This window comes from Nansenia antarctica, assembly GCF_963989245.1.
Source record: "Nansenia antarctica genome assembly, chromosome: 9".
In the NCBI taxonomy this organism is placed as follows: domain Eukaryota; kingdom Metazoa; phylum Chordata; class Actinopteri; order Argentiniformes; family Microstomatidae; genus Nansenia; species Nansenia antarctica.
The window spans coordinates 33,439,831-33,455,289 of record NC_137679.1 but is presented as its reverse complement, the minus strand read 5'-3'; the positions used below and the strand labels follow the sequence as shown (position 1 = coordinate 33,455,289).

The window sequence follows — 15,459 nt, the reverse complement described above, 5'->3', positions numbered from 1 at the left end:
TGATTGGACAAGAGGCATTCCGTGAGTGCTGATCAGATTTCCAGAGCGAATTTACGAACGCCACCCCATGTGTCAGGGTGACTGTGACGTCAGCGCCAAGGTTAGGGTTGGATGATGACAAAAAAGTACTAAACAGGCAGTTTCTGGGTGGGGGCAGGGAGGGATTAGGAAAGGGCGAGAGAGAGAAAACACCGAACACCCCGGAAAGTTGTGAAGTTATTAGCTAGCCTACAACGGCGTTTGTCTGATATTGTTTGGGGCGTTTTTGTGTTTTTTTACCGTCGCTTTTTACTCAAACTAACAGAAAGTTATCGCGAAGGGACTCGTTTTGACACGGGCTGAAACGTACCCAGGCGTCAGGCAGGGAGACCCGGGAGGGAAGGTAAGCCGTATATAGCCTAACCTAGGTAGATAAGATAGCTTTGCGACAGATACTTTTTTAATTTTACTTAGCTACGTTAAGTTAGCTAGTTAGCAAGCCAAAACTGAATCTTTATTGTTGTTTTGTTTATTTATAACGTCAATAATTTAATCAGCTGTCATCTCTGGTTGTAATACCTACTACTTTCATGGTTGGCTGCTAATAATGCTATTAGCTACACGAGTGGGTCACCAGCCAGAGAGAGAGTCAGAGTGGCTAATGCAGATGTAATGCAGCATAACGTTATAGGCTCACGCTTATGCCTTATGCATTTCATGTAACTTTTGCTTCTTGGTTTTTCCATTCCAATATTCTTTTTTTGTTTCTATCTACTGTCAAAAGTACTGGACGTTCCCCTTCCCCCAACCAGCTGTGTTTAAAAGGCTGGTCGGTGGTGATTGACGTGTAACATGTCCAATGATGATTTCGACATGGGCGTGGCTAACTGAACAAACCAGCCAATGACAGTAGAGTATGTGGAGTCGTTTATGACATAGTGGATCCCTGTGCTGATCATGTCGGATGTGATCTGTCGGTCCAGACGCGGAGACGCAGAGGAGTAGAGAGGTTTGACATTCTGGGACGATCGTTGAGGTTGGTCGAATGCAAAGTTACATATTACCGTGTAACGATTTGACTTATTGTCTGCTGAATGCTAGACGTCAGGCGCAATTGTCTTAGCTGCTTATAAGTTACCAGTTACAATGATGCACACTCACCCAGAACAAAAGGGACACTGTTAACAGGACATTAATGGATGTCGACTGTTAATTTAGGATATTGTATGACACAGTTTTGTTTGGTTACTGGTGTAAATCCAATTGATTAATTGATATGGCACTAATACCACAAGGTACAGTATACAACAGTGCCCGTGGAGTGGGGTAAGGGTTAATATGGCTGACAGAGAGAGGGTATTCTTTTTCTTGTCTGATTCTAGTTGCATATTTGCTGAACAACTTTGTGTGCAAGCTTTTTAGGCCTGTTAAACTTTTTTATGTAATGTGTCTGGCTGGCAAATCATGCGGTACCAATCATTGCAAGTCAATTCACTTTGTTTCAGCAGACTTTGTTAAGAGTATCCATGTAGTAGTGTCCATATCTGTTTATTCCCAACCCAGATACAACCAGTAGTAACCCAACTTCATTAATTGTGTGTGAGGCAAGGCAAGGCAATCAATCATTCTCAGACACAGCCAACAATAAAGAATAAGGTTACTCTAATGAGCTGGTAGCTTCTACAGTGATCAGCTGGGTAATCCTGTTCCACAGCTAGTGTTCTTAAAGAATGAAGAAATCGTAGTGTCTGTTTGCCCAATAAACCTACAGTATTTTTATTTTTTTTATTTAAGTAATAGGAATTGCTTGTATATTCAAATATGGCACATACAATGGACAATAAAAATAGGTGTAGGAAAGACAGTTTGTTCACCCAACATTGTCTGCTACCTTCAGTGATGCAATGTGATTGTGACATTAATGGTCTTCCAATTCCAGTCCCTCTGCAGGGTATCAAATACAGGCCTTCCACTCAGATTAGAGACTTTCCATCAGATTAACAGTGGATTAGAATCTCTCTCTCTCAATCTCTCTCTCTCTCTCTCTCTCTCTCTCTCTCTCAATCTCTCTCTCTCTCTCTCTCTCTCTCTCTCTCTCTCTCTCTCTCTCTCTCTCTCTCTCTCTCTCTCTCTCTCTCTCTCTCTCTCTCTCTCTCTCTCTTACAGCCAAACAACCCTGTTACTGTGGCAGGTGTAGCCTAGCCTGGAATTAGTTGTTGATTTCTCATTTGTACACCCACTCCAGTGGAGGTAAAACACCAGTGGAGGCTGGTGGAGGTAGATCTCAAGGGGAGGCTGGTGGAGGTAGATCTCAGGGGAGGCTGATGGAGGTAGATCTCAGGGGAGGCTGATGGAGGTAGATCTCAGGGGACAGGCTCATTGTAATGCATGGTAATGGAATGAGAAATGGTATCAAACACGTGTCCACAAGCCTCCCCTTATCCACTCTCCTTAGCCGCCCCAGTGCCCTTTACGCCCTCTAGATAGGCTCCTTGTATGCTGTCACAGGTCTCTTGACTTGTAACATGGCTGTTTGACAGATCTGAAACCACTGCTTGTTGTAGGCCAAAGTCTCTTGACTAGACCTGATGGAACGTGTTGTGCTGCGCCTTTCTGTAAAGTATTTATTATTGTTGGCGGTTACTCACCTATCGTAACTGTATTATAACAGCCCTCCCTCAATAGGTTTGTGATGGTATCAGTTACTGTTGATAGTATTTACACATAGATGTGGCAGAGCTGACTAAAGCCCTATAGGCACGGGACGGGACTAGTATTAGGACTAGTATTATCTGGGGACCTCTGGTAATTTGTAGTAATTATAGGGGTCGTCTGTGTTCTTAATCGCATACAAATTGTTTATGTTTATGATTTGTAATGTAAAAATTCCACCGCAAATTACCTACCATATTTCGCACAGGTGCTGTGATAATATTAGTCGCGTGCGAATCAGCATGTCAGTAATTTTGTTCTCTGCCTCGTGTTCGAGAACTAACCAATGCGTGTTCTTCTTCTTGTTACACAGAGCCATGACATCGTATCCATCGTATTGTCAGTAAATCTGAGTAAAACACAGACTTCGCTTATTCCGTACGAATGCGCCACACAAAACACAGACGTGGGGGGGGTAATTTCTAAATTAGGCCCCCAGATAATACCAGTCCCGTGCGAATAGGGCTAATGACGCTAACACTTCCACACTCCAAAGCTTGTTAGGATTTCTATTGCTTTCTCAATGAGCACCCCATTACAGTCCAGTACAGCCCTTCCTGCCTCATCTCCCATGGAGAAAATGGCTCTAAACTCAACGCCAGATGTCCTCCTCCAGTATTACATCACCACACAGATCAGTATTATCCCAGGAGGACTAGCTTACTCCACATTGTCAGCCAACTCAGTTTTCATTTCTCTTGGGGGTGTTTTCATGGTGTCTGCAATTTCCAGGGGACAGGCGACGACTCGCTACAGAAGGCCTATTGTAGTTGGTCGCAAAGGTTATGTCGAGGCCACCCATATCCAGATATATTGATGACACCTGTGATAGCCTAGGTCTGTTCTAACATCTCCCCTGTCAAGATGGAGTCTGTCTGTGTGATGTATTGGAGAGGTGTGTGTGATTGTAATACTGTACTACTGTGTTTTAAATGCCTTACAAGGGCAGTTTGGCCTAGAGAAGCAGGCGTGAGAAGTTGTTACCCTTGAGGAAGGCAGACATAGCTGGCAGAGATAGGAACAGTCATTCATTATGTTCCTTTTTCTGATATTAATCTAGCCTAGCCTAAATGTTTGTCTCAGGTAGTGTACCTTACAACAGAAGTTGTGCTTATTGTGAAGAGCCACTTGCCAATTTATGACAGGGTGTCATGAAGGATTGAAGTCTCTCAAAATGCAACAGAACTACATTGTTGTGGTCACAGAATTTAGCAGCATTGTGATGCAACAAAAAGAGTCCAGAATGTGATGAACAACTTGTACAACTCTAGAATGTGTCAAACCTTTTTCCCCTCTGTCACTTGACGCCGAGGCCAGCTGGCTAGATAGTTGTGGAGTGTTTTTCTTTACAATTACAGAGGGGCATCTCCATTCTCCATTTCAGAAATCATCCCATTCACCAATTAGGTTACCAGGATGTTCTAGGTTGCCAATCCTGTGAGAGCAGCCGTATTGACATTTCAACTTTGACCGGTTATCATCTACAGGAGGGGATATGGCCCAAGAGACCAAGCAGAACCAGGGACAACTGCCCTGTACGACCGGCTGTGGTTTCTACGGTAACCCGCAGAACGATGGCATGTGCTCCGTGTGCTACAAAGACTTCCTACAGAGGGAGAACAGCAATGAACGAACTAGTCCGCAAGGTGAGCTACAACAACAACAACAACAACAACAACAACAACAACGATGACACTTAAAATGTTCTGCTCTGATCATGTTCGATTTTTCTGCAGTGATTTTTACCCCCATGCTATAAACTAGCTGAAATGTCCAGACACTAGGGTTGGATGGTAATACGGTACCCCGGGGTATTTGAAAATAGCAACACTGTCCGTTTCAATACCGTCATAAAAAACTTTCTTGTGCGCATATATATAATAAACATTGTAAGAGTGTTTTCTGGCACCACTGTCTGTGTGGTTGAAGAGGCTATGAAAGTGGTGACAGAACTTTTTGTAAGCAATGTCATTTGTCAAATAAATAAATAGCCGGTCTAAAAAGACTAACTATTTAGAAGCGATCATAATCGCGTGTCACGTGACAGCTTCTCAGAAGGGAGAGTTAGAAAAACAGATGGCGAGCGCTGCTATATGAACGGTATAGCAGCGACTACATAAATTCATAATTTGAAATTGCCGGCTCCCTCAAAGCTCTACAATGTGATTTTTTAATCCCATGGTAATACCGTATACCCCGGTAAAATTTTGGGAAGGGTTTTAACGGTGTTAAAAATTGCATACAGCCCATCCGTACTAGACACACAGGCCTAGTAAATGAACACAGGCTTGTGTGTCAGGAGTGAGACACTAGAGTGAGACGGGTTTGAGTATTGATTGAGGTGTGTTGTTGTCATTGCAGTGTCTTCGGCGACTGTCAGCAGCATAGAAGAGTCTCTCTTAGCACAGTGCTCTGAGAGCAGGAGCGTAGACGCGCCGTCAGCCAGCCCCCACACAGACACAGCAACGGGACACAGCAGGTACAGTAACAATAACTTAAATGTATAAAGCGCCTTTCAGGGGACCAACGGTCGCTTTACAGAGATTCAGACAAACAGTCAGGCAAACAGTCAGGCAAACAAAAAACAACAACTAAACTAGAGGCCGAAGGCCTTGGCAAACAGGTGGGCTTGAGGGCTGTTTTAAAGGCGTCCAGGGTAGGGATGTTGCGGATCACCGCAGGGAGCGAGTTCCAGAGGGTGGGGGCTGCCACACTGAAAGCTCTGTCCCAGAAGCTTCGCAGGTTAGTGCGGGGGGGTGGCAAGCAGACCCGAGTCTGAGGACCGCATGTTGGCGGAGGAGGTCAGATAAACTGTACTGTAGGGCGCGGGCATGGAGGGACTTGTAGCTGAGGAGGAGGATTTTGTATGAGATGCGGGACTTGACCGGAAGCCAGTGGATGAGGGTGGGGGTGATGTGCTGCCACGGCTTGGTGTGTGTGAGAACCCTGGCAGCTGAGTTTTGTACATACTGGAGCCTGTCCAGGGTTTCGTTGGGTACCCCGAACAGTACACCATTGCAGTAGTCCAGGCGGGGGGATGACAAAGGCATGGACCAGGGTTTCAGCAAGTTTCAGAGTCCGAAGAAGGCGGATTTGGTGATGGACTTGATGTGAGATTGGAAGGAGAGGGTGGAGTCAAGGATGACCCCCAGGTTGTGGAGGTGGGGAGACGGAGTAGCCGTCAACCTGGACGATGAGGTCGGCAACCTTCCGGAGCAGCGCCAGTATCATCCACTTCTTTATCCAACATCTACTATGTCTTCTTCTGGTTCCCTCCTAGTTAACACCAGACACCAGTGTACCATGACAGGGGAAGTCAAAAGATGCGTCCAGCTGAGATGATTCACCCCCCCCCCCCCCCTCCCACCGTTACAAAACACTGCGTTCACAGAAGTGTGTAACATTTTGAAAGAGCTCTGTGGGGGAAGCTAGAGTGCTGTTGCGACACATGTCTTCCTGTTAGTCTAGCCTAGTGGGGGTGTACTGTAACTGACAGGAGTGATGTCATCATCCCCTGAGGCCTCAGTGGGAGACGTATTACACTTGACGTTTCAAGTCTGCTTTCCTCCAGCGTGTGTGGCAGACTAGACAGACAGACAGACAGACAGACAGGCAGGCAGGCAGGCAGACAGGCAGGCAGGCAGGCAGGCAGACAGACAGACAGGATAATGGGCATGATCTGGCAGACAGACAGGAGGCTCTCGGGGGAGCCAGGGATAATGGACATGATGAGACAAGACAGACAGGCACTTGAGAGAGCCAGGGTTAATGGACATGATGAGACAAGACAGACAGACAGGCACTTGAGAGAGCCAGGGATAATGGACATGATGAAACAGAGGTAATAATGAGCCCCTGCTGTCTGTCTTCACAGCCTTTTGAAAATTAAGGCGTGAATATCATTCCGCCATATTTTGTGAACACGACAACCCTCTCTGCGAGCCAGGCGCAGGTGGAGCACAGAGGTGTTTGGGCACCATATGGTCACTCTTAATAATTGGCCGCAGGCGCAAGTCGTGCTCGAACCTCTGATTAGGCTTGCGTGTCTTGCTTGCGCCCGTTTGGAAATCACCCTGTTACTTCTCTCTATCTGCTTTCTCATTTCAAGGATTAGGCTGAGTAGGACCAGACAACGGGACAGATGTTTTTCTACCCTCCAGAACTAATTTGAAGCGAAAGCTTGGTAAAAATCAATTAAGGTTTTAATCAAAGTGCGAATTGATAGTATTTAGACCTTTGTGTGAACGCAGTGTGGAGAGACTCTGAGAATTCCACGGAGAGAATTCCATTACGGAGAGCTGCAGCAGGCCAATCAGCTGTCAGCGTGCTGCAAACTGTGACACTGACTGTGGTGTGGTCAGATGTCGGTGTGTTTTAATGACATTAGTGTTGTAGTTAATGTAGCCTGTCTGTCTGTCAATCTATCTTGTCTGTCAGCAGCTGCAAGTGTTATTGTAATGCCCTCTGTTCAGTGGAATAAAGTTTGAATAAAGATGGACGGGGCGGCTGTGGTGCAGGAGGTAGAGCCGCCGTCTAATGATCGCAAGGTTGGCAGATCGGTGGTTCGAGCGCCGGCTGGCCACATGTCGAAGTGTCCTTGGGCAAGACACTGAACCCCAAATTGCTCCCAATGAGCGGGCCGGCGCCTTGCATGGTAGCTTGCCGCCATTGGTGTGTGAATGTGTGTGTGAATGAGAGGCCGTTGTAAAGCGCTTTGGATAAAGGCGCTTATGAGTGCAGTCCATTTACCGTTTAGATGGAACCAATTGAATTGAATAAAGTCCTTGCATACAGTGCCCTGTATAAGTAGCCAAACCTTTGGGTACTCTGAACTATGCACAAAAAGTGTTGTCATTTCTGGATGGTAAAACCAATGTGTACACAAATGCCATCAAATAAAAGCTGAGAATCTCTACTTTAACCTCATATTAATTGTTGTCTAAAGGTTTGGTGTGTAGTGGGCCAAAAGAAGAAAAAATGCTCCACTGTCCAGGTCCTTACTCGGGCACTGTATTTAATTTTTGTTTACATAGTCGAGGTTGCTACCGATGATTGACACGCATTGATTTTAGCCTCTCCTTCTCTTTCCAGTGTTGCATCCAGCCAGACTGTGTCGACACATTCAGGAGAGGAGACCGCCACAGGGGCTAAAGTAGACCTGAAAACAGAAGAGTTACAAGGTACTTTCTTTCCGCACAAACCTTCCCTGCCGGTCCTGTTGCCGTGCTACCACCGCTGATCCTGTGAACAGCCCTGTGAGGCTGTGTGGGTCAAACCGACATGTTAACACACGACGATAGACGGCCTTCAGCTAGCACACATACTCGGTACACTCCAGCATTGGCTACATCTCTGTTTGCTTTGAGATCAGCATGAGAGAAAAAGCCCAAAGTCCAGTGGAGAGATTTCACTTGGGCATGCCCCAATAATCCTCTCTCACCAGATGACAGTTTCAGTGGCTCCGTCTGTGTGTTTCTGTCCTCCCGTAGGCGTGTGTAGTGCAGCACCAGCCGCAGCAGGAGGTAGCAAGCAGGAGGAGTTGAGTACAGCAAGTAGCTCAGGGACTCACTCTCATAGCCAGGACAGGAAGTCAGGGAGAAGCCCCTCCCTGAAGGCGGGTTCACGCAAGAGGAAGCTAGACCTCCATGACCCCCGTGTGCCAAAGGGAGAGAGGGGTGAGTGTGTGACCCCCCCCCTAGGCCCCGACCATGTTGAAGTATGCAGACCTGGATGGACCAGTTAAGTGTTCCCAATATGCTGATGACTCCACTTAGCCTTAAGGAGTGGGGAGGTTCTTAGGCCATATTTCTTACACTTGGCTTGGTTGTTTCGGACCTGCAAAATCAAAGGGGCAACAGAAACAGAACATTTGCCATAGAGGTGATGCTGACTGTCCCAGTTGTCTCTGCCCCTCTTCAGCCAGTGGGATCCCAGGGGATGGTAGGTGTCAAGCCACATGGTGGAAAACCATTCTTATTCCATTAACAAAAAGCAAGGAAACAACAGCAAGTGAGTTAGGAGTATTGGGACACAGTTCCAAAACACTAGCCTACTAAAACAGGAAAGACAACTGCCAAAGTCCTCCCGTGTCAGCATGTAAGGCCCTGGTCTAGGCTGTACAATATGAGTTCTCAAAAACAAAAAAACTAAAACACAAAGTAAAAAAATGTTTACTTTGTTTAGGAAGAACAAATATCAAGAAACGAACCATAAAGGAACTGGTTAGTATTTTAAGATTTATTGCAGTTGAATGTTTACTGAGGCCGAAAATCCTAACTTGAGATCTCCGTCCGTAACTCTGACGTCCACCTAGATCACACAGGGGGTTGAGAGAGAATTGCGCCGAACGTTGAGTTACACTCGCAGATCTCTAGTTAGGATTTCAACCTGTGTGCACCTGACCTCACCTAAAGGCAAACGACTGGCTCACGAGAGAGTTATGTTCTGTTGTGGTTTTGATTTATCATAAGACAACGAGGGGAGCCTCAGGCCCTGCTAAACTAAGCATTCTACACCCGTTATTTTCAAAGAGAACAAAACATTCATGGAAAGAGCAAATTAGTCATATAAAGGTTTAGGGAATGAATAATTAAGATACGTGCTGCCTGAATTAGTTTTTTTTTTCTTCTTTTTTTTCATACATTGTATTCCCTTTAGAAAATAACAGTTGCAAATCTTGCAATACAAACGTGACTGTGCAAAACCTTCTCAGTACATGTAACCTCCATGGCCTCTGATGGTAGACCAGGTTAGTGTGTCAGTACATGTAACCTCCATGGCCTCTGATGGTAGACCAGGTTAGTGTCTCAGTACATGCAGCCTCCATGACCTCTGATGGTAGACCAGGTTAGTGCCTCAGTACATGTAACCTCCATGGCCTCTGATGGTAGACCAGGTTAGTGACTCAGTACATGTAGCCTCCACGTCCTCTGATGGTAGACCAGGTTGTTGAGCTCTGTCTGTCCCACAGACTCCGTCTCGGTGTCGGAGGACTCGGACCAGGTCGACGGTCAGGAGGACAAGTCCTCAGATGACAAACCCAAAGCCAAGAAGAGCCGCTGCTTCACCTGTCGCAAGAAACTGGGCCTCACAGGTACAGGTACAGTACTGACACACACACACACACACACACTATATATAATAGATTATGTATATGGATTGATTGTGCATGTGTGTGTAGAGATGCACCGATACCAGTAAAACCACTCCGATACAACCTCTCCCGATACCACTTTACCATAACGTAACCTCTCGTAGCGGGTAGGCAGGGGAGGAGCAATGTCAGCAGTTTGGAGATATTTTAGGATAAGTGATGATGATGACAAAAGTAGAGCAGACTGCAAACTATGCTCTGCTAAATTGTGTGACAGGGTCTGGTGAAAGAGGTAACAAGTCAGGAATCGTCAAGTCATTAAATCAATGACCAAAACCGTCATTTTTGTTTTATTGTTTTCCCTTTTTTTCATATTAAGAAAGATGTGTTTGAAGAGTCCACTCAATATAACAAACAGCAGTTTCAGGATCACTAAATACTTATTTTGTCAGCGAATTCAGCTTGTTTTTGATTGACTGTAGCGTCTGCCTTCCTGCTTTGTACTCAGGTGAGTGTTAGTGATACACATGACTTGTAAACAAACTTACGTTTTAAGACAAGCAAGGATTGTGTGATCATCTAGTTGTGTAGTTATGTGTTTTAGCATGTTCATGTTCTATCAGCATGTTGTGATGTGCTAAACATTAAAGCGATGGCAGCAAATGCGTCTGTTTTGATTAAGAACGATTTTCTGCGGTATTTGGTTTGAAGTGTACCAGCACTCAAATAAACATATCTTCCTCAACTATTTTCAGATTTCAATGTATGACACATAATTTAAAGCTTACAATCTCCACTTTCATAATCTGTGAAAGAGGAACAGGAGTACAGCGTCCCGTACCAGCAGGCTCCAGAACAGCCTTTGCACTACTGCTGTTTATAAATACTACCTTTGCACATACCATATGTTTGCACATTGCATATACCTCTATTTATGCATCTCTATAGACCATACTGTACATAGCTACCATAACTGTACATAGCTTACTACTGTCCTCTCCTGTACAGTATACACTTGCCATCACTTGCCATACTGTACCTATCACTACCATGTTTTATATCACTATTTGCACTTCTAGTTAGATGCTAAACTGCATTTCAATCTAATCTAATCTAAAAGAAGAAGAAGAAAAAAAAACAGACCCTGTCCCATATTTAATTTGTTAGTCAGAAAATGAGAACAGCTGATGTGAAGTCATTGTTAGAACTATAATGGTACTATTATTAAGTACTCTTAAGGTACCGGTACTCTATCAGCAAGTTCCCAAATGTAAGTACTTGTACTTGGTCTGAAAAAAAGTGGTATCAGTGCATTACTATATATATATATATATACAGTATATGTATATTACACACACACATTCTATTCCTATTTGTATTGTATTACTATTGTTATTATTACAATCATCACAGCTGCTACTTACACTACACCCTATGCACTACTATTGTCGTGCATGCTTCAACGCTTTTGTATCTTGCTCCTCGATCAACAAGTCAACAGGAATCAACAATACAATATAATCTAGTCATAATACACTGTTGTATTATGACTATATAATATTGTATTGTTGATTCTTGTTGACTTGTTGATCGAGGAGCAAGATACCAAAGCGTTTCACTACATCAATTACGGCTGATGTAAATGCGATGTCTGTGGCACATACGATTTGACACACACACTCAATCACAGCAGGATCACTGTGCACTCGTCCTAGATGAGTTTGTTCAAAGGCAAGTCTCCCCATCTCTCCCGTCTCTGCCTCAGGCTTCGACTGCAGATGTGGCCAGGTGTTCTGTGGCATGCACCGATACTCAGACATTCACAACTGCACCTTCGACTACAAGGCAGACGCTGCAGAGAAGATCAGGAGGGAGAACCCCGTCTGTGTCGGAGAAAAGATCCAGAAGATCTGAGATGGATCCGATGGGAAATCTCACCGAAAGCCTGCGCCTTTGTTTTCGTTTCCCCCATTACTCCTTAATTTGTCGTTGTTCATGAGAGCAACTCATCTACCCCGTTCATTACAAGACCCTTAAATCATACATGCCACTCAGAAAACGCTTCTCTGGAGATTTATTTTACTCGACTTGTTTCCTTTGCCGTTATTCAAAAGAATTTGACCTCTGAAATGTTGTGGTTTGAGACATTTTAAGATTTCTGAATTTATAATAAGTTAAGATATATTATTTTACTTACTGATAGGGCTTTGATTACTCTGAGTTTGGACTGCAAACTATAAATGTTGTGGTTTGAGACATTTTAAGATTTACAGATTTATAAAAAGTTAAGATATATGATTGTGATTACTGATAGGGCTTTGATTACTTTGAGTTGGGGCTGCTTTTCTGGAGTATATAAAAATGCATGTTAAAACCATCAAAGGTATTTCCTTTCCTTTCCATTGTATGTAGCCTCATTCAATAACAGAATGTATTATGAGAAATATGACAGACTTTGTTTTACATTATTAGAAACAAAGGAAAACAGAATCTTGCATACATTTGCTTGTTTGCTCCCTCACCCTTTTGTATAATTGAGTAATTGACGAGTGTGCGTGATCTGCTGTGTAAAAGAGTTTGTGTATATGTTCATGTTTATCTGGAGTGATTGTGAATAGACTATGCACGAGGTTGCTGGTGGTGAGTTTATATGAGAATATAGTCCATTTATGGGTGCACAAAAGAGGTATGACCTGAATTTATTGTTCTGTATTTATGTTATTTAGGTTATTCACTGTCTCAACTTTGATTGGAATAAAGTTTTAACACATTTTTCACTATTTGAAATATTTGTCAATTTGAACCAATTTTTCAGATGAGAATATAATCTGATAATATTTCTAACAAAATACATGATTCACTTGATGGGAAGAACACTCCAGTTATTTTTTATTTTATTGTCAGCAAGCAGAATAATATTCCCCAAACCTGAATATAAGGGTTAATCAATTCTGGTGCACAAAATTGCTGAGTCATTTTGGCAAAACATTCAAGCATTCTTGAAAAAGGGTGGATATAAGAGAGACTGTGTGATTGGCCGGCGGGTCATTCTAGTGGGAGTGTCTCGTCCTATGGCTGCAGTGAACATCTGGAAGAGGTTACTCACGCTGCTGCTGACTCTGAAGAGTATCCCGGAGTATAACTGCAATTTGAAAATGTCTTTCATTAAAGTAGACGAAAAATCAGACTTCTCTTATCACAATCTGCCATATGGCGTGTTTTCGACAGCGGATAATGTAAGTATATTGATAATAATGCATGAGTGTGCTCTCCTGGTCATTGAACTTCTCGTCCTTCCATACCGGTAGACTGGAAGGTCCGAATAAAACTTCTTAGAACACAATGTAACGGTAATGAAAACATGGCGTTCTTTTGTAAATAAGCGTTTGCGAATCTCTGTTGTTGAAGTAATCCAAAGATCAGGACATGTTGCATACATTGCATACTAATTATTTGGAAATGTCTTGTATATCACAGCCCAGGCATAGGATTGGGGTGGCTATTGGAGATCAGATAGTGGACTTAAGTGTGATAAAGTCACTCTTCAAAGGACCCGTGCTATCCCAGCATCAGGATGTGTTTGACCAGGTAATGATGATTGATTGATTGGTATGATTGTTTGATCACTAGGGGGGACAGAATACACCACTGACTTATACAATGCTATATGCACATCGTTTGTATTTAACAGGGCAAGGCACGTTTATTTGTTTGGCATATTTCATACAACAGAAGCAATTCAAAGTGCTTTACATAAAGCATAGAAAGTAAGAGGAGAATAAGTAAGAAAATAAAAGCAATAAAAATAGATGTTGGAATGTTAGGAAGATTGTCTCAGCTGACCTTAGGGGCCTTGCTGGAATATAGGGTGAGAGGAGGGCTGATAGGTATTTTGGGGGCATACTGTATGTTCTGTTCTGTACTGTAAGAAGCCAAGTGCTTTTCTTGTGGAAATTACTACATTTTCTTGTCAATGGGGCCTTGCACTGGCAGTGTTTCCAGATCAGAGTGACAATTTCCAGCCCAATCAGTCTATAAACCACAAATCCACCAAAAAACAGCCCAAAACGTATATTGCCAGGAAACCGATTAACCATAGACTTACAACCAGGCCACAAGTATGAAAACCGCCCAATCTGGTAACACTGTGCACTGGTCCAGCGTGAGAGCCATGTGTGCCTCTCTCCTTGTTTCATCCCTGCTGTTCTGAAAACGCATGTTAGTTGGTGGGAACTATTCTTACCACTCCGGTCCTTTCACACAGAGTTTAGATGAAAAGAATAGAATGCTTGTCCACCGGGATATAGAAATCATCTCAAAGATAATCACATCGAGCATGGCACAAATGAATTAAAAACAATGAACATTACAATACACAACATAATAATAATAATAATAATTGTTGCAAGGCCAATAATGAATTGCCCTCCCCCCTGGGTTCCCCGTGTCCTAGCCCACCCTGAATGCCTTCATGGGCCTGGGGTACGAGGCGTGGAGAGAGGCCAGGAGGAGTCTGCAGGTGCTGCTGGCCGCCAACCACACCACTCTGAGAGACGACGTCAGCCTCAGGAGCAGGTCGGCTTCTAGTTTCTGCTCTAGTTTCTGCTCCTCCTGAGACATCCACTACCCCCCAGCACTGCGTCTCCTGAGACACCCGCTTTTCCTCTTTACTGTGTCCCTTATGACTTCTACTGCCCCCCTTGTACTGTTTCTCTGTTCTCCAGTGTCTATATATATATATATATATATATATATATAAAAATGCCAATGGCCTCTGGCCTGAGTTCGATTACTCTTCCTGATACGACTGGTGGATTTATGATTCACTTGCTTAGTCAAATGAATTGATTGTTAGTCGCTTTGGAATAAGGCGTCTGCTAATGCCAAAAATGTAAATGTAAATGTAGTTTAGATAATTCTGTCATTTCCAGTTTTGGCTGGCCTGCTTTTGAGCACAATAGACAAATGTGTCTCGTGTCTCGAGTTTACGAGTGTGCGTGACCTGCTGTGTAAAAGAGTTTGTGTATATGTAAACGTTTATCTATTGTGCATAGTCTATTCACAATAGATAAACTTTAACATATACACAAACTCTTTTACACAGCAGGTCACGCACACTCGTAAACTCGAGACACGAGACACATTTGTTGCTGGTTCTGAGTTTATTTGAGAATATAGTCCATTTATGGGTGCACAAAAGAGGTATGACCTGAATGTATTGTTCTGTATTTATTGGTCTGTGTAATATTCTGGTTATGGTATACTCTCACTGTTCCCTTTCTTCAGTTCATTGATATTGTGTATAACAAGGTCTTGAATGTCACACTGTTTTCATGTTCCTCTGTGTCCTCAGCGCGTTTGTCCATCAGAGTTCAGCCAAGATGCATCTTCCTGCTGAAATCGGTGAGCACTTCCTCCTGTGACAGAAACAGTTGCCTGCAGCCAGACAGATGACAATAGCCCAGTCCAAAAGCAAAAATCCTAGCCCAAATAACCTCAGGGTTGCCAGCTGTTATGACTGAAGCTCCCCTAAGCCCATTGGATGGGATGGAGAGCCATCAGCATATTGCTTACACCTCAGGTGATCTTACTCTCCCATCTTGCATCTCGTGAGAGGAAAGCCTTCTGAAGTTGTTAGGACACAACTAGGCCTGCCCCTGCGAAGCTATCTCACC

At 43.7% G+C, this 15,459-nt stretch overlaps 2 protein-coding genes across 6 annotated transcripts in view; both read left to right on the top strand.

Moving 5' to 3' along the window:
• Positions 1-171: 171 nt before the first annotated feature.
• On the top strand, positions 172-12,543 carry zfand6 (zinc finger, AN1-type domain 6). Of its 5 annotated transcripts, none has more exons than XM_080538955.1 (8): positions 172-382; positions 764-1,015; positions 4,179-4,337; positions 5,053-5,170; positions 7,783-7,871; positions 8,875-8,912; positions 9,662-9,784; positions 11,550-12,543. In XM_080538955.1, exons 3-8 carry the CDS (start codon positions 4,187-4,189, stop codon positions 11,781-11,783), a joined length of 753 nt encoding a protein of 250 aa, XP_080395081.1. In that variant the 5' UTR covers positions 172-382; positions 764-1,015; positions 4,179-4,186; the 3' UTR covers positions 11,784-12,543. The 5 variants fall into 5 exon arrangements, with proteins under 5 accessions (XP_080395081.1, XP_080395079.1, XP_080395080.1 ...); XM_080538953.1 differs by having other exon boundaries at positions 9,662-9,790; XM_080538954.1 differs by lacking the exon at positions 764-1,015 and having other exon boundaries at positions 9,662-9,790.
• Positions 12,544-12,859: 316 nt separating this feature from the next.
• Positions 12,860-15,459, top strand: part of fah (fumarylacetoacetate hydrolase (fumarylacetoacetase)) — a 13,572-nt gene continuing 10,972 nt past the window's right edge. Inside the window, exons 1-4 of the mRNA XM_080539438.1 lie at positions 12,860-13,020; positions 13,262-13,372; positions 14,238-14,359; positions 15,138-15,187. Of these exons, the coding sequence (XP_080395564.1) occupies positions 12,940-13,020; positions 13,262-13,372; positions 14,238-14,359; positions 15,138-15,187 (364 nt within the window). The 5' untranslated portion in view covers positions 12,860-12,939. The remainder of the gene's footprint in view (positions 13,021-13,261; positions 13,373-14,237; positions 14,360-15,137; positions 15,188-15,459) is intronic.